At 48.0% G+C, this 26,092-nt stretch overlaps 3 protein-coding genes across 4 annotated transcripts in view; 2 read left to right on the forward strand and 1 right to left on the reverse strand.

Annotated features, from left to right (window-relative positions):
* The window catches only part of RASSF2 (Ras association domain family member 2), a 29,222-nt gene extending 21,014 nt beyond the window's left edge, over positions 1-8,208 (forward strand). For both annotated transcript variants that reach the window (XM_020780172.3, XM_020780171.3), the window contains exons 8-11: positions 554-605; positions 1,314-1,435; positions 2,504-2,601; positions 3,233-8,208. In XM_020780172.3, the coding sequence (XP_020635831.3) occupies positions 554-605; positions 1,314-1,435; positions 2,504-2,601; positions 3,233-3,302 (342 nt within the window). In that variant the 3' untranslated portion in view covers positions 3,303-8,208. The remainder of the gene's footprint in view (positions 1-553; positions 606-1,313; positions 1,436-2,503; positions 2,602-3,232) is intronic.
* Positions 8,209-8,657: 449 nt separating this feature from the next.
* LOC110072237 (uncharacterized) lies at positions 8,658-14,603 on the forward strand. The gene is made up of 3 exons (XM_078379688.1): positions 8,658-8,766; positions 8,904-9,034; positions 12,676-14,603. The coding sequence occupies exons 1-3, from the start codon at positions 8,658-8,660 to the stop codon at positions 13,282-13,284; spliced, it is 849 nt and encodes a 282-aa protein (XP_078235814.1). The 3' UTR covers positions 13,285-14,603.
* Positions 14,236-22,569, reverse strand: LOC110072113 (surfactant protein C). The gene is made up of 6 exons (XM_020780173.3): positions 22,421-22,569; positions 20,502-20,849; positions 19,788-19,919; positions 19,260-19,361; positions 17,543-17,684; positions 14,236-16,719 (listed from the first exon to the last, which is right to left on the reverse strand). The coding sequence occupies exons 1-5, from the start codon at positions 22,481-22,483 to the stop codon at positions 17,547-17,549; spliced, it is 783 nt and encodes a 260-aa protein (XP_020635832.3). The 5' UTR covers positions 22,484-22,569; the 3' UTR covers positions 14,236-16,719; positions 17,543-17,546.
* Between the last annotated feature and the right edge of the window lie 3,523 nt (positions 22,570-26,092).

The raw sequence follows: 26,092 nt of genomic DNA on the forward strand, positions 1-26,092 counted from the left end.
CGTTTGGCTCCCACTTCTGGGAATCTTCAGGTGGCTTATTTCTGTCTTAGGTAGTGCAGACCAAACCAGGTTGCCTGGATCCAGAACATAGCTTTCACCTCCAACGGGTTTCTCCCATGCCATACTTTGCTGTACCTCCCCCCACACTCCCTGCACAATACATTTCTGTGGGGCGTGAACAGGAGGACATGCCAGGGAACTTCTATGCCCCATAAATCTCTTCGCTGTGTGACTTGTTTGGCTCCATCCATCCATCCATCCATCCATCCACCCACCCACCCACCCACCCATCCATCCATCCATCCATCCACCCACCCACCCACCCACCCACCCATCCATCCATCCATCCATCCATCCATCCATCCATCCATCCATCCATCCATCCATCTCTCTCAGTGTCTTTCCTGCCCTGCTTTTCTACTACAACCTACTGCATGCTTGCATGTTTGTTTACTCGAGGGTGACCCCTCCCAGGGTCCTTGCCATGTACATGAAGCGGCCACGTGGCATGGCCCAGGCAAATTCCCTCAAGTTGCTCTTTTTCTGTCTTCAGATTGAGAACTCTGCTGAAGAATTTGCACTGTACATTGTTCACACCAGTGGAGGTGAGTACCCTGGGCGGGGTTTGGAGAGAGCGATGGCTTAGCGTAGTGCTTAAGCAATTGGGTTGAGAACCAGGAAGACACCGGTTAGATCTCATCAGTGCTGCAAATTCACCCACTGGCCTCAGGTTGACGTAAGATGTCGGAGGAGAGTGGCATGGCTTCCTTCTGTCTTTGGCACACAGAATGTGTGAGGGGATACCCTTGTTTGTCCATTCCCACAGGTAAACTGTCCATGGGACTGTGGAGAGAGTGAGCAGGTCCACTTGCAAGGGATGTGCCCCAGTTTGTGTATGGCTTGCACAGCATGAAGAAGTGGGTCACATTCTGAGACATGGTGTGGGGCTGTGCCATTTGCGCCTCGAGAGCCGTGATGTCTTTTTGAAAAAGGTTCCTGCAAAATGAAACTGCTCCTCACAAGGAGAAAGCTGACAACGCAGGGTGACAGATCTAATCTGCAGCTCTCAGATTTCTGATCTCTTGCCTGCCCGTCACCTCATGCAAAATCTTTATAAAAATGCTGATCTACCCCTGTTCTCCTGTGCAGCCGCTAAGCCGAAAAAGGGCATCTTGCTTAGCTTAATTGCTGCTGTTCCAAATGCAGCCACTTTCCTGGTGGGGCTTACCTCTATGTTTCAGCAGAGTTGAGCTGAGGAGGGCCCTTAAGGCTTCTCTGATAGAAGGACTCATCTCTGCTCCTCTTTGATGCAGAAAAGCAGAAGCTCAAGGCCACCGATTACCCACTGATCGCTCGGATACTGCAGGGGCCCTGCGAACAGGTGTCCAGAGTGTTTCTGATGGAGAAAGACCAGGTGGAAGAAGTCACCTATGACGTGAGTTATCTTGCAGTGGTCTGCAATTTTAGTTCACTGCCGAAAGGCAGAATACGGTCTTCTCTGGTTTACTGTTGGGCAGGAGTGACCGGAAATGTGTTCTGTCTGTAGTTTTCTATAAATTTACCCAAAGCTCAGTTCTGAATCTCATGGGCTGTGAACAGCTGGGACTGAATTGCAGGCCCAAATCTGCACCTTCCCAGCCTTATGGACAGCATAGTCTTTCCAGAATTACAGACAGACGGGAGCATGTAGAGGAAGTGTAAAAAATGCATACATTTGGTGCGTGAAAAGATGGGTGGATTTCCATGCAGACTTTTGGAAGAAGTGTTTTGAATCGAGGCAGTCAGGCCGAACCGAGCTGAGAAGGTCAGGAAAAGGAGGAACTGACTAGAGCTGAGATGGACATCTTCAGTCGTCCTTACTAGAGCTTGCCAAACTACAGTAAATCTTTTCAGATTACAGTTTCTCAAACCCGCAGCTGTCAAGGCCAGGGACTAAAAAAGTATTGGAAAGTAAGTTTTCCGAATGGTGATCTCCTTAGTGTAACTTGATTTAGATCATCATTATCCTAGACCTGCAGAGCTGGAAGGGACCCTATAATAGATCATCATGTCCAGCCCTGTCCAGGAGGAACCGTGGGGGGGGGATCAAACTCCCAACCTCTGGCTCTGCAGCCAGGTGACTTAAACCACTGAGCTATCCAAACGTTTTTCTTGCAGGTTCCATGCATTTCATCTTCTGCATAGCAAATATTTACGGCTGCTTGTTTAGCCTCATACTGACAGACCGGAAGGAGGGGGAAAGTGTTTCTGCATTCAGTGCTGCACCTGACTTATTGTGCAGGCAGCAGAAAGGATGGGAAGGGCCTTGTTAGGAAAACGTGTGCCTTTGGTGCCCTCCAGCAGATGGGTCCAAGCCACTGCAAGACGCTTCCTTTGACCCCTGCCAATGGAGTCCTTTGTGCCAGCTCCGGGGATCAACACACAAGCACATATTAACTCATGATCTGGGCCGTGGGGGCTGGCCACGGAAAAAACTCCGCTCCTCTTTTCCTTCTCTATACAGGTTGCTCAGTATATTAAATTTGAAATGCCTGTTTTGAAAAGCTTCATCCAGAAACTCAAAGAGGAAGAAGACCGGGAAGTGAAGAAACTGAGACGCAAGTAAGTTTCTTCCTTTCTTGAGAAAGTAGCGGTAGGAGGTTTCTAGGCCTCAAGACCGAGTTTACAGCAAGGAGGACTACAAAGACCAGCTGTTGCATAGCTAAGAGGCTCCTTCTGTTTTATTTATGGACCCGTTTGGGGAAATTGTGCTGAGAGTCCCTTTTATAGCTGATCCCTTTGTGATGTTGGCTCAGAAAGAGAGGTCCATGGGATGATGCCAAGGAGGCTTCCTCCCAAGCTGAAGAGGCTGCTCCCCCTTTTTGGTGGGGGCCCTATTGTTGCCCCAAGAAAGAAGAGTCCTCCTGTTTTATTGGAGCCAAGCTTTCGTAGGATTTTCTGGCTCACAAATACTTCCACCAAAGCTTTTTGGGCTTTGTGGGCGAGTGCCATGCCGACTTGGGCATTTTTGCACCTGCAGTTTCATGAAAAGGAGCTTTTCTGTGTCACACATTTTTAAAAAGCCTCGCAAGGACATTTTGTCAGCTGGGGAGGGCACCTTACATCTAGGCTGTGCTTTCAAAAAGAGATGTCTATGGGGGGTCTCTCTCTCTCCCCCCTCCACAAAAGTCCCCATGTTCCTCCTTTTTTTCCCTTTTTTTGACGTGGCTGCTTCTGTGGGGTTCTCTTCAAGGTATTCGGTCCTGCGTTTAATGATTGAGCAACGATTAGAAGAAATCGCCGAAGGGCCGGCCACAATGTGAAGGCTTCCGACTTCAGAGGAGGGCTGAAGCAAGAAGCCGAGGGGCGTCTTGCGGGATACCTGTTTACCTGACAGAGAGGCTCCGGTGGACCAAGACAGCTCTTCCTGTCCAGAAACTGAATGAACCTGAACGCACCGAACTCTCTTTCACTGCTGCCTTTCTTTCCTCCCCAGTTCCTGAAGGTGGACACCGTGGAGCTTCCATGGGTAGGAGCAGTATAGCTCTGAAATCCAGGTGTTGGGGGCAAATGTTTTCCCCAGAGGCACCTTGCTGGCTTTTGGGTGGAAACGAGGACGCTGGGTTCACGGGGAATTTCAGTCGGGTTCAGCCACGTGATCCTTCGACTCTAACAGGGTCTTTATGTTGCTGGTTTGAATGGTTAGGATTTTATTTTGAGCTGGGGAGACTTCAAATTTGGCTGTTCTTACCCCAGCTTAATCGTAATGGCCGTGACCTTCATAATTTCCTTTCCCTCCTGTTTTACTGCCTACGCTTTACCATTGTTTCATTTTTCCTTTTTTCAAAGCAGCCTCTCAACTAGGGCCTAACCACCCTCCTCCCCAGGCCTCTGTGTCTACCTCATCCTGCTGAATTTGGGGGTTGGCCCTTCTCCCATTCCTTTCATTGCCCCCCCCCGTTTTTCTTGGCAGGGCTGACCCAAGACATTTTGCCGCCCGAGACAGAGAGGTGATGGAACCTCCACCTCAAGGTACACAAGTACCCAAATCCAGCTGAGTTATTTGGGCACACTGAGCCGGAAAAGCAGACAGGTGCCTTTCCCTGCTCCTTGGCAGTGAAAACAGAAATAATAACAAACAGGAAGTCCCGAATCCTCGTGGTGGGCCCACCCATTGGACTAACGGGGCATACTTCAGTCTTGATTCGCTGTTTAGCGGTTGGTTCACTGGGTCGATTCTCGTGGCAACTAGGAAGTTGTTGATTTAGGCCAAAGTCAACAGATAGGATCATTTGCTTTTGACAAAGTGAAAAAACAACCACCTCAAAGGTTTCCATGCCAGAAAAAGAGAGTGAGGCGGATCCTGGCGGAGCCCTTGGTGTGATCATTCACACACATCCCGCATCCCAGGGAGCTGTGTGTTTCCTTTGGCCCAACCACCTCTGCTGTTGGGTTTGGGACAGTCTTGTTCAAGACAGTGATGTTCCAACTGAGACGTGGGCAGGGAAGGGGTGGCGACCTTCTTCTCCCCCCTCCCCCCCTCCACACCATTGGTGTTCGCCCCACACGCGGTCTTCCCTCCACCCCTAGCCTTGAGCTGCTTTGAGGTAACACAAGGGTCCACCACCTGGGGTCTCCAGAGGTTCTTGGACGGCAGCTCCAGAAGCCTCCACCCACCCTTTGCTGGGCTGGCCAGGATTTCTGGGGGTTCTGCTCCAAGAATATTGGGGGACCCCAGGCTGGGAAGCCCTAGGCTTGCAGAAGCAGAACTGTTGTGGGTTTTCCTTGACAGATGTTTATGTGTAACACGTTGTTCTGCTCTTTGTGGTCTGCCTTGAACTTCTTTCAAGAAAAGAAATAAGATGCTTTTTCTGTTTGGACCACCCAAACAAAACTGAAGGATTCCCCTTCGGGTGTCTTGTTCATTGAGCGGCAATTCGGACCCTGTTTAACGTATCTAGAGAAGTCCCAAGAAAGTCTGGGGGGTTTTGTTCAAAGTCAGCATGTGCCCGATTGCACTTTCCCCATCTTTCTTCTACCTAATCCCATAACCTGTCTTCGGTTCTAAAAATTGCACTAGATTGATTGTGGATAATTTTTTGTTTAACACTCCGGCCTTTTCTCTCTTCTTTTTAGTCCTCTCTAAATGCCAAATATTGCATGCACAAAAACAAATAGCAATAATTTCTATGAACTAGCACAATAAAAATGCAGCCACTTTTCAGGCCAGGTATTTGAGGGTAGCTCCAAAGTTCCTACTAGCACAAACCTAATGGCCAATGGGTCTCCTCTGTGTATAGTTTTTAGTCCAGATGTGCTTAAAAAAATTCCTGTGCATATTTTTGATTCTGGCCTCAGTTGAGATGATGAAGGGACTGGAAGCCAAGCCCTGTGAGGAAAGACTGAAAGAACTAGACATGTTCAGCTTTGAGAAAAGAAGAATGAGGGGAGCCGTTTTCAAACACTTGAAAGGTAGCCCTCCAGAGGAGGGGCAGGATCCAGACAGCAGGACACATAAGAATGGGCTCAAGTGACAGGAAGCCGGATTTTGGCTACCAGGCTGACTATTTGGCTGACCAGCGAAGAATTGATGCTTTTGAATCGTGGTGCTGGAGGAGGCTCTTGAGAGTCTCCTGGACTGCAGGGAGAACAAATCCATCCATTCTGAAGGAAATCAACCCTGAGTGCTCCCTGGAAGGAAAGATCCTGAAGCTGAGGCTCCAGTACTTTGGCCATCTCATGAGAAGAGAAGACTCCCTGGAAAAGACCCTGATGCTGGGAAAGTGTGAGGGCAAGAGGAGAAGGGGACGACAGAGGACGAGATGGTTGGACAGTGTCGTTGAAGCGACCAACATGAATTTGACCCAACTCCAGAAGGCAGTGGAAGACAGGAGGGCCTGGCGTGCTCTGGTCCATGGAGTCATGAACGGCCAGACGTGACTAAATGACTGAACAACAAAACAATCAGGAAAAACTTCCTAGCTGTCCAGAGATGTTCTTGGACTACAGCTCCCAGAAATCCTGGCTAGCACAGCTGGTGGTGAAGGCTTCTGGGAGATTTAGCCCAAGAACATCTGGGGACCTGGTAGAGAACCATTGCTCTAGAGAAAGGATGTGATTTTCTTATCCTTAGGAAAAATAAATAAAGGATGCCTCAACCCTGTCTACCCACCACCACCCCTGTTGAAGTGCTGTTGAGTTTTTCCAGTCCTTCATGTGGACAAAAAGAGTTTTATTTCTTGCAGCAGCAACAGATGTGAGGAAGAAAACTTGGCGTTTGAGCCAGAGTGTGTCTTTTGTCCAAAAAGCCTTTGATTTCGTCTCTGAAAACTTGCGTTGTGTACATTAATTTTGGGGTGTTCAATACATGAGGTTTTATTGCTCAGAATGCAAGTTCTTTTCCCCAAAACATTTCTGCGAATCTTTTGAAAAACTGCAGAGAATGCAGGGACCAAATCCTCTTGTAACCAGCTCGTACGGGGGAAAAAAAAAAACATTGGAGACGTTTCCGTCTCACCTTTGAGCGTGAAATAAATGCTGGCATGTTTTAACATCCTTAGCCTGGAATTCCCGGCTGTTTCCTTTTCAGAAGGGTGGTCTTAAGGATGGGAGGCAGGGCGCGGCTCTCGTCACCACCCTTGTCTTGACGTACTGAGAAGCACACCGCGTCCGCCAAGATGATCAGCAGCGCTCCTCTAGAAAGGCACATACGGTAGCGCAGAGCCTGAAGGACTGAGCAGGGAGTCGAAAGGGACTCCGGGGCCTGAATGCAGATCCATGTGTGACCTTTTACAAGCCATTCTCAGCCTGACGGGCCACCCACCCATTTTTCTTTGGCAGTGGGGTGAGGATGCTGGTCCACTGCGCAGAACTGCGGAAAAGATTCTAGAGAGAAGGTGGCCCTCTGCAAGCATCCTGCCATCCCTTGGGTCAATGCTGCGGGGTTCTGCCCTTTGCTTGCGATAACCTGCTTTTAAGCAGACTGGCCAAGGCCCATCTGTGGTCCCTCCTAGTGAGGGAAAAGGGGAAAGCCTAGTAGTATGATGCTGATGCTGGGGAGCAGCTCCATGCTTTGAGGGGCACAGCCAACCGTCTCTGATTTGAGATTCAAAAGATGTATTTTGGGACTTCTTGACTTGTTTCCTGAGTTTTGCAACTGACCGTCCTCAGTACAGCATCCGTCCCAGGGCAGAGAATGTTATCACCTGATTATCCCTCAATGTGGCTTTTGCAAGGAAGGAAGAAATGGCGGCGGCGGGGGGGGAGGTTCTCTCTGCCCTCCCTGCCTTTCCATGCAAAAGAAGAAGAAGAAGAAGAAGAAGAAGAAGAAGAAGAAGAAGGTTTCCATAGGCCAAGTCACAGAGTAAAGCTTTTCCTGAAAGCTACTATTCCAGGCTTCTTCAGGTCTGAGGAATTTCTTATTTGAACAGAAACCATCCTGCACCCAGAAAAATAACACGTTCTTGACATAGCTAAGTGGAACCTAGACATGTCATTTACATAGAACACAAATGTGGGGAAGCCATGTATTCTCCCTCTCTTCTGTCTATCAACATACCCTCTTCAGCATCTCTTGATGATTTGCAGGAAAAGTCTGACTCCATTTATCCTGCTGAATAGATCAGTCGGCTTTAGACAAGTTTCAATGTAGGGTAAATGTTTCCCTTTTGATTCCCCCTCTTCCTCCTCCCAGGCTTTCCTCACTGGCCAAGGTTTACATTTTTGGGGAAAGAATAAATTATGTAGATCACACCTTTTATCATTTGGAATATGATTTTCAATTACCTGAACAGTTTGGAGACCTTGAAAGAGGTGCGCTAAACATTTTTCAGAACCTTCAGGGGAAAAAGAACGTGCTCTGAGTCTTATAAAGCACAAATAGATAGGCGCGTTGAATGCTTCCACCATCTGTAATTTGTTTTAAAATAATAGGTTTGGAGTTTCTGTCTTTAGCTGAAATGACAATATTGTGATCTGTCGTTCATACCCAACCAGCTGGTCTTTCCTTTCCAGCTTGCCAAGTATGTTCAGAACGCCCCTTCAAAACATTCATTTTTTAAAAATTTCTGTCTGCGTCTTTCAGAGGTTTGTGCTGCAAAGACATTGTACAGTGTTTGAAATACGAGTTTGATAACACCTCATTCTTAACCCTGTTCTGTAACAGCTCGACATATAGTACGAAGCACATACAACTAGATTATTTTAATTAAAGCACTTTGAGAATAGAAATGCAACGGTGGTCCTCAAGTTTGTTTTGTGGCTGTGGGAGGGAACTAGGTGGAACGAAGCCTTTGGATCCGGGCCTAAAGGAGGAGAAGGTTCCTTATCTCAGATGGAGCTACAGCCAGTTAAGGAGCGGCTTTGGGCCACGTCTGACGATGGAGCCACCCACCCACCTTTGTCGGCTCTGGCTGGCAGCATCTCTCCAGGATATCCGAGAGGAGGTTTTCCTGGCCCTACCTGAAGGAGCCAGGACTTGCGTGTTGGACCTTCTGTACGCAAAGGTGGTGCCATGTTTATCGTAGGTGACTACCTGGTTATAAACACATGGCGGGCAATGTCTGCCAACCTATTTGGTGGTTTATTGAACGGTGAACCCAAGGTTGCATTGCACTCGGTAGGTCCACATGCCAGGTTTTCTTGAAGATCATTTCCCTCCAGGTTAAGACCTCACAGAGATGGAGCAGACCTACACCCTGCATGCACTGCTATGCCACTTCCGGTGTCCTGCCAAGCTCTGGATGAACCACCGGTCCCTTTGGCTTGTCTGGGTTGTCAACACAGAGAGTGGGTGGGGTTCTGAACACCAGCAGAGGCCTCCTTACTTTGTGGACTTTATTCTGGCGGGTCATGAGTTGTGCAGGGCAGCAATAAAAAGTGCATCGCCTGCTCCGATGACCGGTCAGGTGACAGGGAGCTCTGAGCTTTTGTTCTTTGCTGGAAAGCTCTCCTGGCCGCTGACAACTCTGCCGCCAGCCTGTTCGCAGAGGATGTAGCAGAGGGCCTTTCCCCAAGGGTGTCCCGATCCGGTGGTCGTAACTGCTCCTCGGAGAACGTAAGTGAAGTTTACTTTCTTGATGGCTGCTTGAGAACATGCATTTCCGGGCTTTAAAAAAAATTAGTTGGCTAGTTTGGGAGAGTCGTTTTCCCAGAGCATTTTTCCCATCCACCCTCTTTTTCCAAAGATCCGGATAATTTAAATCACAGGCTGTTCCCCAGGCGACTTGCCCGCTTCTCTTTTTAGAATTGTGCCCCCTCTGCGTTTTTAGGGAATGGACTGCCTAAATATTATGCCACCCACTTTATAACAATTCGTGTATTTCAAGAACTGCATCTAGGATAAGGTAAATCTGAACCGCGTATTTTGTGGCTCTAGCCCACAAAAAGGTATGCTAATAATCTTTGGTTGGTCCTTTTGTTTTGGTTTTGCTTAATTTTTTTTTAAATGAATGGAAAATATTTTTGACATTTACAAATGGGCTTTCACCGTATTTCCCTTGTTTGTGAGAGGCTTTCTCACCGGAGCACGATAAATCCGAATGGAAAAACAATAAATTCAACACAAGTTACTGCTGGGGTAGACTGAATTAATATGCCTTCCATCAATACGGAGCAACAGACAAGAATCTCTTGCGTGTCCAAATATAGGACATCTCGCACTACTGGGAAGTTTTAATCTCCCCAGTTCAGTTAATTCAATCTAAATAAATCCAACAATCTGTTCTTGAGACTGGGACTTAAGATGTCAAACATCAAGCCAGCTTTTCTCCCCCTTCCTCTGTCCTGCTTCCTTAACACCCACCTTGATGAAGACTTTTAATGCTTATTCATCCTGTTGGTTAGGATTCAAATCCCCCCGTTGCCTGCAGTTCTAAGATGATGATGATGTAGTGTGTGGAGGGAGAAATCACAAAGTGTGTGACAAAGTTCAAGATTAGCAGGTTCATTACATAGAGTTTAAAGTCTTTCATTTCCAAAATATTCTTAAATCCTTGTGTGGCCCTGGGCTGAATCAACAAGACGCTCCTTTCCAAACTGTTTGGAGATCTTTTAGATGGGTGACACCTCAGTAGGACCAGCTGTAGATTTCGGCACACACCCCCTCCTCTTGAAAAAGGACCAACGCAGCTTTTTATCTCCCCTGGCTCTTGAAAGCAGAAAGTGGAATAACTGCGGGTGCCCTGTGTTTATAAAACGCCCAGTGTTTTTAAAATAAAAAGGTACAAATGGTGTCGTGGGTAGAATAACGGACTAGGACTCTGGGGGACTGAGTTCAAATCCCCACTCAGCCATGGAAAATCAATGGTGGAGTAGAACTGGTAAAGCCACTCCTTAAATACCTTATTTCCCTCAAATGCCCTATTAGAGTTGCTACAAGTCGGTTCCAATTTGATGGCATGGATACATAAAGGAGCGAAACATCATGGCATTAACTGTCAGAAATTGTTGACTTCCTGTTGAAGCCTGAAAGGAACATTTCTGCAAGAAAAGATGCTGACAGGGTGAACCTGAAGCAAGTGGAGGACTATATTTTTTTAGTACTTCCCCTGAAAGCCCAGCTTTGAAACAACTGCTAAACCCAGGCTACTATAGAGCCTTTTTAGTTGGGAGAGAAGGTATGTTTTTCCATTAATGAGCCCTGGCTAATTAAGAGTAAGCTCATTGAATCAGTGGAACATACAGAGAAATCGGCTCCTCCCATCCCCATTGATTGAATGGGCCTACTCTTGTCTTGACTTTCTGCCCGGTTTCAGCCAGTGTCTGCTCCTGTTCTTCAAGAACCCAAATGACAAGATGCACTAGTGAAGGTCAGAACTTGACCTTGGCCAAACGCCGGCGGGTCCTGTCTCCAAGTTTCTGTCGCACCTTTGCTCCTCTTTCCAGTGGGCATCCAGTGGGCCAGGTAGTTTGTGGCTGGCAGTCCATCCCGTAAATGATTACACAGCCGGTTTCATGACCATGGAGACGGTCTCGCGACCCCTCAGAGGGTGCAAACCGTTTATGCATGTGTGGTTTTTTCAACTGGATTCTTTCCTGTGAAAGTAACTAGATGATGTGATTCATTGCACCCCTGAATCAATTTTTGCTCCCGTTGATTGCATTGCTTTGGAATAGCAACTTAGCTCCAAAACTAACAGGTTAGCAGTGGAAGTGACAGTCAAACTCTGATAGGGCTACTTTTGATGCTGCCTGCAGTGGAAATTTCCGGGGGGGGGGGCGTAACTTAGGTTTATTCCATTTGGTGCTTGAAGGGGTGAAGGGTGTTGAGTTAGACATGCAGTGCTGTTGTCTTGTTCAGCTTGTGTGTGTGTGTGTGTGTGTGTGTGAGAGAGAGAGAGAGAGAGAGAGAGAATGTGTTTTTGTCTTCTCTGCTGGCCTTTGTTTCCGCGGGTCATGTGAACAGCAGTGTATGTGTGTTTGTGTGTGTTTGTGTGTGTGTGTGTGTTGCATGCATGGATGGATGGGGGCGATGACTCAGCAGTTCCCACCTCTTTGTTCAGCGCTTCTTCCCAGAAGGTTCTGCCATGTCATGAGCGCTGGCCTGCTATTGAGCACGGATGCTCTGACACGAAAAGGCCAGGCTGGAGGCTCGCCAACCACAACATTTGCATTCCCTCTGGAAGCCGGAATTAAACTCTTTTTGGAGCAGAGACCCGTTAGATGTGTCCTTATTCTTCCAGGCCCCCTCAATATGCAGGCAGGTTCCAAACAACCCTGTCACTGGAGTGGACAGGATTAGAACCCAGAACCCTAATCTTCCATCAACGGTAGGAGGTAAGGCTGCAACTGTTGTGTTAAACCCATCAGTTGCCTTACAGATCCAGCCCATAAAAACCTATAAGCCCTGCCCAGCTCAAAATACTTTGGAAGGTTTGGGGCCAAAGTAGACATGATTTTCTATCTTTTTAACGACGGGGCTCTTTGTGTATAATTTGAGCCTAAAGATCTATGGTTCCCTATGGTGGTCTCTTCTAGACCACTAGGCAGGAGAAGGGAGTGTGCATCATTGAAGGCAACAAAAGAGGATGGAGATCTGGATAAAACTGGCACACGTTGATTGGAGTGAACAGATGCAAAAGTAGAAATATTTTTTTGCATCTGAGGGATAGCTCAGTGGTTTAAGGACCCCAGAGGTGGGGAGTTGGATTCCTCCCCCACGAGGCCTCCTTGACAAGGGCTGGGCTCCATGATCCACACCATCCCTTCCAGATGATGGTGATGGTTACCTTATTAATTTAAACAGAATTGTTGGCTAACTCCCTCTAGCTGTCCAGCAGAAGTGTGAGAATTTGCAGAGCAGAATATCTTCAAGTGCCCAAAAACAGACCACTCCTTTTCTCAATAGCTGGCACTTACATTCTCAGTAACTCACTAGGAGACATGAGTAATAGGGGAAAAAAGTATTCCCTTACTTATAGCTCAACAGCAAACGGAGAAACATGGCAGCTTTCAGCAACAGACTTCAACAGAATCAAGAGAGGGAAAGAGAGATGGAGCAGAGAGGCGGGGCTCTTTTCGAAATTAGGAGGGAACTATTGGTTAGTGCTGGATAGATTGACAGTCACCCCAGTTCAGAAAAAGTCCCACCAAGCCACACCTACTAAAGGCAACATGCGAGGTTTTAAAAACTCAGACGGTAGAGGGCACAGGGTCAGCCATCTTGCATTCTTGCTTCAGCTTTTCCTCTTTTTTCAGGTGCTCCACGATGAGACAAACCTGGATCGCCTGGTGCTGGACAGTCGTGCTCCTGGTTGCTCTGTTCAACGAGCCCGCCGTTTGCCGCCGGGGTGGCAGTCGGGGAGGGGGAAGCAGCAAAAGCCGAGGGTCCTCCTCTTCATCCTCGTCCTCCAGTCGGGGAGGCTTCCATTCTCTACCAAAGAGCAGCAGCGGCGGACAAAGTCAACCAGGCAGCTCCAGCGGCTCCCGGGGGGCAAAGGTGGCCGGAGCGGCCGCCGTTGGGGCAGCCGTCGGTTACGGCCTGAGCTCTCTCGGGAGATCCCGTTACTCCCGAGGAGGAGGAAGCTCCTCAACAGCCGGGAAGCCGGCAGCCCAGCCTGGCTTCCAGAACCCCAACTGGTCAGACCCCATGATGGAGAGGGAGCTCTACAGCCGAGCCCCGAAGGACCCCGGCCGGGTGACCCTCCTGACCTTCTCCCCTGTGGTGTGCGGGGTCGTCTACGTCATCCGGGGCTAAGACTGAGTCACGGCCTTCAGACCTGGGAGGGCGGAAGAGGGACCACCCGGCCGCCGCCTCTCGCCCTGCGCTATGGTTTGGTTTGCGGTGAAATGAGGGTTGGTGTGTAGCAGGGAGGAAACGGGGGGGGGGGCAGGATCCAGGCTAGGGTCTAACCAGCAGAACATGTGGCCCTGGTGAAGCTGAAACCTTGAAATCTGCCTTCTCCGATGGGTCACCCCTTTCCGATGCCTCAGACAACAGTCCTCCTTGTCCTCGGCCAGCACGGCCATCGGATCCCCATCGGGCTGGAGATGATGGGACTGGTCATCTTGCCCGCCGGAGGGAATCCCAGGTCAGGAAGAAGCCCATGGAAAAGGTTCAGAAAAAAAATAAATCATTGCGTGCCTTTGCAGGATGGTCCTGAGCGAGGGGGATTTCTGAAATGAGAGTCTATGCATCGGACCCTTAACCAGAAAGAGACGGTTGGTTTGTGACGCCCATGGGCCTTTTAAGCCTTTGATCCCCATCCCCTTCAGGGAGCCAAGCCAAGCATGATGCTTATATCCAGCCCCATCGCACTTAAAGCTCTCTCTGGGAGGTTTACAATTTTAATTATGCAGGCTACACATCGCCCCCGCCCCCAGCAAGCTGGGTACTCACAACCTACCAACCTCAGAAAGATGGAAGGCTGAGCGAACCTCGAGCCAGCTCCCTGGGATTGAACCTGGGTCACGAGCAGAGTTTTGGCGGCAGGGCGGCAGTTTAACCAATGCACGACGAGGCTCCTGTAGCAGACAGTGGCGGCTGTGCCTAAAGAGACAGGAGCATAAGCCTCCAAGTGCCTGAAGTTTGTGCTGCCCCACCACACCCCAGCCTTCCTTTTGACTCCTGAAGTTTAGAAAGGCATCCATGGCAGAGCTAGACCAACGGAGTGGGTGGGTGGGATAAATAGCCCCCGCAGTCCATCATTAGAACACACACATAGACAGAGCCCTTAAGCTTGGATATAACAGTCAGAGGGTTTGCGTGCATGTGGTGCTTAAATGACAGGGGCCCCTCCTTTATACATATATGTATAATTCAGATGATTCCTTATGTATTTATTGACTACATCATATTATTTGAAGCTTAATGCTGACAATCAAGGATCAGCTACAGCAAAAGAAAAGCCTTCCACGCTTGAGTTCCTGTGGCTTAGAAACAGAGGTGCATCTGGACAGGTTTTCCATCTTGCTGGGCTGCTGGGGTTCGGGAACCGTTCCGCTCCTTGGTGCCAGGGCCCCTGTGTTATAGCTACTTTCGCCGAATCCAGCTTCCCTTCTTCCATCCCAGCAGATGATAATCTTGATGGCTCACTAATTGGATGGTTTCTTTCCAGGAGCAGAAATATCATGGGTTGCAGCCTGCTGGTATGTTCGCATGCAGTGTGATCATTCAGAGTTGGTTTTTTTAAAGAATCACAACTTAAGGAGTGTGAAAAATGACTTGTCAAAAGCAAGCCCCTGGCTATAGACATTATAATAATTATTCCCTATCTGTTAAAAACTAGCTCTCAGAGTTGCGTCCCCAACTCTGTGATTTTTTTCTACTGGGTGAAATGTTGCATGTTTGGAAATTTGCTTTAAGATTTTCTCTTCCAGAGAAAGAGGGCGCTTTGCAAATATTTGTATTCCAGTGTAATGCATTTGGTCTGGCTGTTTGAAAACAGAGAAAATGGTTAGGCCACGATGAGGAAAGAGCTCTCTCTGCCTGGCCACCTGCAATCAATATCTCAGAATGCAACCTTTCCCTTTGTGGTGTCTCGGTGTTTTCTTTTGCCAATTTCAACAGTAGCGATAAAGACTCCCTAAGTCTTTTTGTCTGATGGTCATGGCTGCACGAAGCAAGGGCTGAGCTCCTTTGAACGTTTGAAACTATAATAAAATGGAATTGCCAAGCGCAGGTCATTGAAGTGCCTTTCTATGAAAGAGCATCAGCTCCGAACCTTTGTAAGTGGCAAGGTTAGAAATGTTGTATACGAATCTGCAGCCTGTAGGATTACGAGCAAATTATACATACTGGGTTGCCCTCCGCAGGCAAAATCAGGCAGAATCCTACGAATTTAGATCAAAGAAAAAGACAAGGCCACTCTCTTCTGTTCTGGATCCTGAGCTTGGAAACCTTACGTTTTGGCCGTCAACCCCCCCCCCTCGAATCTTCCCGACAACATGGGTGAGGACTTTCCCCCTACATTTTGACTAAATGTCATCTGATAAGCAAGGCAAAGCAAGATCACAGCGCTTAAGCTTGGGTATAACAGCCAGAGGGTTTGTGCGCATGCGGTGCTTGAATTACAGGGGGCCCCTCCTGTGTAGACCCCTGAGCTATTGTCCTTTGAGAAGACTACATGGTTTAAAAGCTAGGTGGGTGGGTTTGGGCATTTCATTTAAGACTCTGCCTTTGAGTGCCATTCCTGGACATTCGCAGGTGTGATTATGCAGTTTTTAAAGGATTAATTCGAAGGGAGAGAGGAAAAACTGGGCCAAAATCCATCTCAGACTATGAATGAGCAAAAGGGAGATTTGCTGAGGCCTGGATCTCCCTAGTCTGTGCATTTCTGTCCCTTCTCAGTGATGAGGGGATTTCTGCCGGCCCTTCTCTTCCAAACAAATGCCGTCTGTTCCTCCCGGGGGGTTTTCCCCTCCTGCCTTTCCCAAATCCATTTGGCTGTCAAGAAGCTGGAACGCACTCGGAAAGGCTCCCATCCTTCGATCTGTTATCCACTCTCCCCTGTGTCGGCTGCCACTTCGAGTTAGCCTCAGTGGGCCTCCCATTATTTATTTACTCTTTTGTTGCCCTCCTGCTAGGAAAGATGATGGTGAAGACAAGCAGAGTGGGCAGAATTTCCTTTTGCTTTCAGAATTCTTGCCCATCTTTCATTTCTTTCTGGTTTGTTTTTTTTTTGAGCTAGAATTTTTATTATTCTTATTTCTATCATTATTTTTAACAGATGCCATATGGAGGCCTCTCACAAAGGTTGCAGAGAGGAAAAGGTCCAGGGCAGTGCTTTGGGGTATCACTCTGCATGGCCCTAAATTAGGAACAGTGATTTTTAAAAGCGGCAATCCCCACATTCTGGAAGCTGTCATCTCCAAAAGCAACTTTCCCCAAACTCTGTGCAGGGAGACAGAACACCCCACGTACATGGCAGTGTCTGCCTGGAGAGGGAAGGGAAGGGTTCAACAGGACCTGGCCAAGGAAAGAGCCCGAATATCCAGGAATGGCTTCTCAAATGTCTAACCAAAAATCAACCCTGTCCCAGAATTTTTCACTGCTCAGTGTCAACTATGTGGCTCTAGCTTGAGGTGTTCATAAGGTTTGTGAGCAACGGGAACACAACTTTTCAGCCTCTTGTCTTTGTGGAGCGCCTGTTCCACTGTGTTGGTTGTGTGATCCGTCTTGAGCCAAATCCCACAGCAAAGCCGTTCAAGTATGGGGCACAGCAGGGCCCGGTGGGAGGGGCGTTTCCAATCCATGTGGCAACAATCCAGAGATGTGAGCTGAGTTTTTCTGCGGTGCAAAGCCTGCAGAACAGAGGAAGCTATGTCAGAGGTGTTCTCCGGGCCATCCATCCAAGCCTGCTCCCTAGGATGGCCAGTAGGGTCTCTGCGGGAGCATAAGTTGCTGTGGGAAGTTTGGTGAGTGGGTCACCAATGGGGATCAAGTGGATCATTTCAGGTGCCCATTTTATGTCTCCTCCAAGTCTCGGACCTGGAGACGCTGGAGTGGAGATGGGCAGTTCATGGGAAACTGGCCGGCAGTTTGGTGGGTGGAGTCTACAGAAAGGCATCTTTAGGAACAAAACTAGGTTGCAACTAGGAATGTGTTGGGATGAAGCCTGATGTAAACGGGGGTTCAGAACAGAAGCTCTTCTCCAACTAAGCGGCACACCGCCCTGATGCCCCCTGGATAACTCCTGGATCTTCCCCCTGAGAGGTCCCTCCTTCCCCTGGAGACCTTGACACAAAGTGGGATCCTTGAAGCTTCAGCCATATTCGGTCCTGTCCCTGTGGTCTCCATGGTAGGTGCAGAGTTGACAAGAGAAGGCCAAGGGGCAACGTTTGGGATTCTGTCTTCCCTCCACATCTGCCTCCCTTCCCTTCTTCCCTCTCTGTCTCTCAATCTGGGCCAAAGGAGGTGCTTGGGATTTTTTTGGAAGAGGCGAAGTGCATCACTTTCAGAACATGAATGGAGCACCTCTGGGCATTTGAGTGTATCAAGTATCTCCGAGTATCTCCAAGTGTGAGTTCACATGTGCCTAGAAGTGGAAGGGGCTACCATGAGACTGGGGCTCCTCTGCTTCTAGATACGCCTGCTCCCCAATCTTGTCCTTCATTCCCCACTCACCTCTCTAAGCCCAAAAGATGGGCACGCGGCTGCAGAGGATGTTGAGGGCAGTGCCCAAGTCGAAACGATCAACCAGGGGTGTCAGGAGCACCTCTTCCTGTTCCCTCCCACTCAGGGTTGGAGATAGGATGGATGACTTGACCTGGCGTGGAAGACGAAAGAGAGGGAACCGAGCTGCTATGATTTATTTAGTGGGTACAAAAAACAAAAGGGATTAATCTTTGAAAGTTCATCTCTCCCTACGACACGAGGCAGGGCCTCCCAGGTTGATGTTTTACTGACCCGCTTTACCTGCCCCACCTTCTAAAGCCATCAAAAATCTAAAGCCATCTCCAGTCTTGACAGCATGGAAACTGTTTTAAGTCTCTCTGGCCCCTTACAAAGAAAGGGCTCCAGGCTTCACATGGGAGAGGAAGAGGGATCTAGATTCCAAGATGGATGTTGCATGTCCAGAATGGAGATTCAAAGGCTATAGCTTCACATGCCCTTTCTGGTTCTCAGCAAAGCAAAGGAAATATAACCCCTAGTGAGTCTTGCTGAATCGCATGCCCGTTCTTCCTCGCGCCACCAGCAGAGAGCAAGCAGACCTTGCTCTCTCTTTCCCTGATCCTGGTGTGTTGTGATATTTTACATGATGAAGGGATTTCTTTTATCTCAAAAGCTTGCCCCAAGAATCTTGACCTGGGGTTCTCGTAGGTTTTCCGGGCTGTTTGGCCGTGTTCCAAAGGTTTTTCTTCCTAACGTTTTGCCAGTCTCTGTGGCCAGCATCTTCAGAGGACAGGAGCTAGAACTCTTTCTGTGTTCTGGTGTAGTGTGTGGGATAGTTGAGTATTTGTACCAGTGGGATCAGCTCCCCCCCAACTCCTGTCCTATGAAGATACCAGAGAAAGCCTTCGAGAATACTGGCAAAACGTTAGGAAGAAAAACCTCCAGAACACAGCCAAACAGCCCAACACACCTACAACAACCATCGGATCCCGGCCGTGAAAGCCTTTGAGAATACAATCTTGATCCTGTTTAACTGAAAGTGAATGGAAGGTGTCACCACCACCACATAGATTTCAGAGTTATAGACACTGAGCAGGGCGGGTCTGAAAGAACTGGGCATGTTTAGTCTTGAGAAAAGAAGACTGAGGGAAGATAGGATAACGCTTTTCAAATACTTGAAAGGCTTTCATACAGAGGAGGGGCAGGATCTGTTCTCAATCCTCCCAGAGTGTGGGACACGTAAGAATGGGCACAAGCTACAGGAAGCCAGACTTTGAATATCAGGAAAAATGTCTTAACTGTTAGAGAAGTATGTCGATGGAACCCATTACCTTGGGAGGCGGTGAGCACTCAAACACTGGCGGCCTTCAAAAGGAAATTGAGCCACCCTCGATCAGATCTGCTTTGATTTGGAGTCCTGCCCTGACAAGGGGGTTGGACTGGATGGCCTTCTAGGACCCTTCCAACTCCATTATTCTAGAATTCTGTCATCTGCTCATAAACTGCCAAGGAGCTGCCTCTTCTGCCCCGTTCACTACACCCCATTTCCTGTAGCTTAAATGGGGTTGTCCATCCTAATGACACTAGATCTGCTGGATCAACGGTAAATTGATGCTTCTGTGAATGCCACTGATTCAAGATTTTTTTACTCTAGGGATCAAATCTAGGCCAGTATCTCTCAAGGTCCTGTCACAACCGGTTCTGCATCCAGCAAGGATCCTGCCCTTACCTGTAATTCCGTGAAGATGGCATCCAGACCTTGGACATTTCCCTTATCCATCCTGGTGAGATAGCAGGCTTGCCCATCCCAGGGTCTGTAGCCGATCAACAGCTGTGCAAAGACAGAGCATGGCTTTCCATTTAGCCCTTTATGCCCCCAACAACATCTTTCATATCCTGCAAAACAGCATCTCTCAAAGGCCAACGTCAGGTTCGGCCCCCTAGTGAAGGAAGATGGTTCACCTAATTTTTTTTAAATCATTTCCCATAAATATTATAACTTAAAACCACTGCTCTTTTTCATGCATATGAAGTAATCTAAATATTCTGCTCTGAAAAAAAAATGAAAAATAGGGCCAGAATCCCATTACCAGTTGCAAACAACAGTAGGTCCCTTGAGTCAATGGGATTTTGATAAGCGTTGACTCATCCTTCAACAGTTGGTTCAGTGGATCTATGCTAGTCATGTGAGAATGAACCAGACGGCGGTCTCATGTGCCTTACGGGGACCTTTCCACCTGGGCCAGGTGTCCCTCACCTTACTAAAGTCATAAATGATGGTGGCTGGATCGTGGATCCCGTCATTCACCAGGAAAGTGGCTTCCTCCATCTCCGTGGGAAGATGTAGCTGCTCTTCTCCTCTCAGGCCCTTGATGGTCATCTGCAGAACCTACAGGAGAAGAAGAAGAAACGGGCCCCTGTGACAGAGCTTATTTGTCCCCCTTTAGAGCATGGCTCCAGGGACTCATCCTGCATGTTATCAACACACTACGTTGTCCTTGCCACCAGGCTGGGGGGAAAATCAGGAAAATAAATTCTAGTTTCCTGTAGTGCCCAGTTCTGATAGTGCACCTTGCAAATTCTTAACCAAAGTGCAAAAAGTAAACAGCTTCCTTTGCTGATTAGGACTGATTTTAAAAAATGGTACCACAATTGAGCAATTACTGCCAGAGGTTGCTCCTAAGAATGCCTTAAAATACCCTTTGAAGGACCATTTGGAAGTAACTTGAAAATGTTACTCCTTAAACCAAAGGGTAACTTTGCAACTTGTTGTTGCATTGTTTTTTTTTTTTGAAATGTAACTTAGTTACACCTTGTTGCCCTGAAAAGTAACTTGTTATAGGTAAATCCATCACGTGCCATTGGTTGCTTCCTGACTCTGAGTCAGGGCCACCGTTGGCACGGAAAGAAGACTCCCCAGTGGGCACAATCCTCCGCGAAAGCCGAGGGGTTTGCCTAAGGCTCGGCTCACCGTCTCGGTGTGCGCCCGGGTGACGTACAGCCCCATCAGCAGCGCCCCCACGATGACGACCACGATGAGGACGACGACGACCACAATGATCAGCAGCGGCTTGATGCGGATGGGGCAGCTGGGCAGGGTGGGCAGCCGGCAGAGGAGCTTGGGCAGGAAGCAGCAGGCCCGGCAGCAGCACTCGCAGCTGGGCGGGCAGCAGCCGCAGCAGCCGCAGCAGCAGTTGGGGCAAGAGTCGCAGCTGGGGCACCCGCAGCCGTCGCAGCAGCCGCAGCAGTCGCAGCACCCGCAGCAGTCGCAGCAGGGGCAACAGCCCAGGCCCGGGATGGGGATCAGGATGGGGTTGTCCTGCGGAGGGCAGAGGAAGAGAAGGGGAAAGGGAGAAAAGGTTACGTCTGGTGCACGGAAGGAGGAAGGCCCCCTTGGGCTGCGAGGAAGTCAAGGCTGAAAAGCAGCCGTCTCCACCCCTGGACTACCGTTCCCATCCTCTTCCAGGCAGCAATGGGGACAATGGGGATGGTAGTCTGGCATTTCACTCAAGGCCCCAAACTTGGCCAAGGGGGCCTTAGACCCATGGTTCCCAATGTTGGGTCCCCAGAGGTTCCTGGACTGCAACTCCCAGAAACCCTGGCCAGTGCAGCTAGTGATGAAGGCTTCTGGGAGTTGTAGTACAAGAACATCTGGGGACCATTGCCTTAAGACCCACAGATCTTTCAGGTGCCACACATAAATCAGAAACCCTATCCTTTGAGTAGTTTTGAAGCACACAATGCTTCAAACTCATGACACCTCTTGTTTTGGATGATTTTTTGGTATCCAGCATCCAGCATCCTTCATGTTTTCCCATTTCCATGTCTAGCACAACTACAGTTTTGTGTGTAATTGATTTTCAGTATTGCTTTAAATGGATTTGCACAGGGAGATTTCTGCAATGGGAAAGTGAAATCCGCCGTAGGCATTTGGGGATGCTACTCTTAAGGACATGCATATTTTGAATGAGGACAGAATCCACGGACAGGCAGAAGGAGATTCCTACAGACCGAAAAGTACAGTCTCATGCCTAAACTTGGGGTTTCAGCATTTTAAAAATCCCAAATAACTTCCTTTCAAGGTATATAATTCATTGTGAACTCACATAAACTCAGAGACAAACACAAGGAAATGTACTCAGAGAGGATAAACACTTTAGCAGTGTCATTTTGTGCATTCTGGAAGGTTAAGATGGATGGATGGATGGATGGATGGATGGATGGATGGATGGATGGATGGATGGATGGATGGATGGATGGATGGATGGATGGATGGATGGATGGATGGATGGATGGATGGATGGATGGATGGATGGATGGATGGATGGATGAACAGATGACAGTTATGCCTAACTGCCTAATAATGCTTGCCTGCCCATCTATTACCTATTACTGTATCTGGTGTTGATTGACTGATTTGTTTTATGTTTATTGATTTGATTTGATTTATTATATTCCCTTTATTATTGTTAAACTATGCTACTTATTGTTACCCATCCAGAAAAGTGCCTGGCATGAATCAGGAGGTACAGAAGTCCAGCAAACAAACAAACCAATAAATAAAACCAGAAGAGAATTCTCCCTGGTTTTCCATGAGTCATTTTTCTGACATTGTACCCTGAAAATGCTTCAGGAAAAAAAATTATTAGACAATGCTGTAACAGTAAGAATTGTAAAATTAGTCCAGACAGAGCTGCCTTTGTAACAGCATAATTCACTTTTTGTATACCCTCCAAGTTGGCTTTTAAGGGAGAAGAAGATATCTGTAGATATTGTATAATTTTCTAGATTATTCAGTTGCTATTCCTTGGAGGTCATCTTGGCAGGACCGGCGGGAAAGTTACAGCAGAAATAAATAAATTAAATTAAAAAGTATCTGGAGAGTCTCACCTCTGAGGGTGTTCCGAGGAAGGTCTGCTTTGTGAGAACTTCCATCTTCTGCTTCTCCTCCATGGCCCAGCCGTGCCTGGAATCCTAGCCTCGGCTACACCTGAATGAAAAGGGTCACAAACACACACATATATATGTGCGCGTGTTATCTGGGGCCTAGAAAAGTGGTGAAACTTGGTGGGCTGCCGTTTCTCCTGGCCGAGAGCCTGCTGGCTGGGTACCAAACTTTCTTTGTGCCTTCTGGTTCCTCCACTCTGTCGCCTGCCTCTTTCAGGACCACTTCGCCTCCAGAAGTGGTTGGCCCAAGACCTGGCCATCAAGACCCCTCTGAAGACTCTCATCCCCAAGAATTCAAGCCTTGTTGGACAGAGAAATGTAAACATTGGTCTCTTGAGAAGCCAGTCCAGGCACTTGTGATGTCCTGGCATGCTTTTTTTTTTTCTAATGAGTGTCCACTTGGACTAGAGAAGGATCCTTTTCCTGTCTTGTGTTGAAGTTGGTTGTACAAGCTTGCAGCCTTTGTCTCTAGATGTTAACTAACAATCCTGAAGTCTCAACATTTGTTCATTTTTGGACATCTCTGTTGTTCCCCTACCCCCAGGGTCTACATTTCAGAAGAGTCCTGCAAGGCTCCAAAACTTGTGTGTTTTTGATCCTTTAGCATCCTGATAAAGGCATTATTTTACCCATCTTGAACTATATTATTACTGTTTTTTTTTCCAATTTTATTATATTGTTTTTATTTTATCTATTATTGTTAACCGCCCAGAGTAGACTTGGGTCTAGATGGGCTGGGTATACATTTAATAAATAAAATAAATAAATTAGGTAGCCCTGGTTTTGGATTTTGAAAAAAAAAAAAGGACCAGCCTGGTTTTCTCCTCCCTCCTCCACTTTCTTCCCCTTTGAAAACCAGTCTTCCATCACACCGACTGGGTGGGTAGGAAGAGGAAGGAACAAAGGAGTCGGTTATTTTAGCAGTTCTTTTGTTATTCTCAATGAATAGCTCAGCAGAGATGTCGGCAAACTAGACCCAGCCAGAATCAGCAGGTTTCTGCAGTCAAGTCAACTCTCTGTGTCGTCTGTTAGGAACCGAGGAGGCCCTTCGGAGTAGTTCCTCTGCTGTTTTTGGTTGCCAACACCCAGGATCACACAGCTAGTATGAACCAGAGAGGTCTTTCCTGAGCTCTGCCAGCTTGGAAACATACTGTCCAAATGCCTCACTCTGTCCATTGGTCGGGCCGGCCGGGCTGACTCATCCTGGTTGCCTGAACTGTCCTTTTTAAGTTCAGTTTGCATACTTCCCCTTATAAGTAAACAGGACGTGCAGGCATTCCATGATACCCATTCCTTGTCTTTGAATTATTTTTTATCACAAAATTTACCATGAACATTTTGTCATAATTGTATAATTATCAGTGATCACACAGACCTTTTGTGTCCCACTGATATACTTTCCTCTAACTAGTTGCGCTGGCCACGTGATCATGGAAACTGTCTTCGGACAAAACATTCGCTCTACGGCTTGGAAACGGAGATGAGCACCGTGCCCTAGAGTCGGACACGACTGGACAAATTGTCAAGGGGAACCTTTACCTTTACTAACTAAGCAAGATCTCTATATATACATATATATTTACAACAGACCTCCGGTTCCACTCATTCTTCCCCTTTCTCTACCATGCATTTTTTTTTCAACCTACAGACATTGCCCCAACTTTTCTGAACTGTTGGGTAGCTCAGCGGCTTAGGCCTCTGGCTACAGAGCCAGAGGTTGGGGGTTCGATCCCCCATTTTGGCCTCCTTGACAGAGGCTGGTCTGGATGATCCAGAAGGTCCCTCCCAGCTCTGCAGTTCTAAGATGACGATGACGACCACCATGATGATCTCTTAATCAGTTCCTAGGCTATACATTTGAGGTGAAACCATAGCGGTTCAACTCCCACTGTGTCCTAGTTTCCTTGCGGTTTCTTCACCTCCTCCCGAGCCTCTCCTTGACTTTTTGATGGGCATCTTGCAAGCAGCCCTTCTACGCCGCCCAAAATGAAACTACAAGTAGGTAAGCAAATTCTGGGGGTGCTGAAGGGCCATTTTCTCAAACACTTGCAGAGCGGAGGCATAGTGTTTGCTTTCCAAGACTTGCCAAGCTTCTTAAGAGGTGTGCTTTTTTTGGTCTCCGTGTGCTTTTTCTCGAGGCAATCAACGCTCGCCAGCCCTTCAGTGGTGCCAGTTTGGGGCCTGAAATGTCCTCCTTGGTTTGGCTGTTGAGTGGCGGTAGCTCTCGAGGAGGTCCTTTGTCAAAGTGAGGATTCTTAGGAAACAGTGTAAAAATTCCTTCAGCCCATTCTCTCCCCTTTCCCACAAAGGTCACACAACAGCATGAAACGGTGCATTGCGCAATCTGCCTTTTACAGCTGAGGAGATGGCGCAAGAGTGCCCGCCATAGAAGGGCAGCCGCGGGTGACTGGGAGTTCACAGTTCCAACAATGAACAGATTGTTCTTCCGCGTAGCCAAGATGGAGAGGAGTGCGCTGTATCATGTTGCTAAAATAGGCTGGGCTGATGCTGACGTGGTGTGGCCACCATGCTGCCGGCAGCATTTCCACATTGACAGCTCCAATTCCTCTAGGTCAGGCCTGGAAGAGCGGTGGTCCTCCGGCGTTTGCTGGGCTCATCAGCCCCAACCACCAATAGCTGGGGAGGATGGGAGTTGTTTCAGAGTAGGTCCAGTTTGATACATGATAGCCCCTGAAGAAGAAGAAGAAGAAAAATCCAAATCCCTAATTATTATTATGGGTCAAAATCATTGGAAACCAACAGAAAGTTGCCTTTAAGAATAACGCATAGGACGATACACTGAAGCCTACCATTTTTAATTTCTGCATGTTTTTAAATGTAATATATTAACTTAAATTTAATTCTCACTTTAATTATGTGTTATTTTATGTTATAGCCACTGTTGTAAACCACATAGAGTGACCGTGGGTCAGATGAGTGGCACAGAAAGTCAAACAAACAAACAAACAAACAAACAAACAAACAAACAAACAAACAAACAAACAAACAAACATGCATGCCGTCTCAGGACTCCTTTCCCCAGTGGGCTTAACGGAGGGTTGCAAGGGCAGGTCCCAATTGGTAGAAATCCATGAGATCCGACTTTCTGTCTTGCCTCCTTGCCTAATTTAAGATTTGAGTAAAGGCTACATAGGTGTCACCATCTGACGCAATGCCACTGGAAGTGCCCGGGCTCCATCGGGCCCCATCCTTGCCTTTGTAGCTTGTTGAGGTCCACAGGATTCCCTGCTCTGGTGCCCTCCCACAAACCACAGTGGAGATGTCTAGGTTCCTCATCCAACTACAAAGCCCAGTATCCCCTAAGATGGGGACCAAGAATCCAGCGGACAAAGCCGAAGCCAGTGGAAGGGGAGGGTCGTTCTTCTCCCACCGTGAGTACCTCTTTGCTTTTGGGATCTTTATGATCGCTGTGAAGGTGGTCTGAGGACTTGCCACAAAGGACCTGTAGCTCTTCTCACCTTCAGAACAAGATGCCCCGCAGAGCTGTTGGGATGTGAGACCCGGACGTTCGGGGAAGAGGGTTGAGATAATCAGCTGGGGCTTTGAAGTGAGAAATGGAGAGGGGAGGGGAGTGAGCTGAAATAGGGGGCTTGC

This window comes from Pogona vitticeps, chromosome 8, assembly GCF_051106095.1.
Source record: "Pogona vitticeps strain Pit_001003342236 chromosome 8, PviZW2.1, whole genome shotgun sequence".
Taxonomy (NCBI): Eukaryota; Metazoa; Chordata; class Lepidosauria; order Squamata; family Agamidae; genus Pogona; species Pogona vitticeps.

What these genes read in the sequence shown, in the direction of transcription:
- LOC110072237 (XM_078379688.1), top strand. Translation starts at nt 8,658, where the DNA reads ATGGAGCAGACCTACACCCTGCATGCACTGCTATGCCACTTCCGGTGT. An exon ending in CTGGGTTGTCAACACAGAGA is followed by an intron (nt 8,767 to 8,903) that starts GTGGGTGGGGTT and finishes GGGAGCTCTGAG; the next exon opens with CTTTTGTTCTTTGCTGGAAA. An exon ending in GTAACTGCTCCTCGGAGAAC is followed by an intron (nt 9,035 to 12,675) that starts GTAAGTGAAGTT and finishes CTCTTTTTTCAG; the next exon opens with GTGCTCCACGATGAGACAAA.
- LOC110072113 (XM_020780173.3), bottom strand. Translation starts at nt 22,483, where the DNA reads ATGGAGGAGAAGCAGAAGATGGAAGTTCTCACAAAGCAGACCTTCCTC. An exon ending in CCCGGGCGCACACCGAGACG is followed by an intron (nt 19,920 to 20,501) that starts GTGAGCCGAGCC and finishes CTTCTCCTGTAG; the next exon opens with GTTCTGCAGATGACCATCAA. An exon ending in TCATTTATGACTTTAGTAAG is followed by an intron (nt 19,362 to 19,787) that starts GTGAGGGACACC and finishes GTCTTTGCACAG; the next exon opens with CTGTTGATCGGCTACAGACC.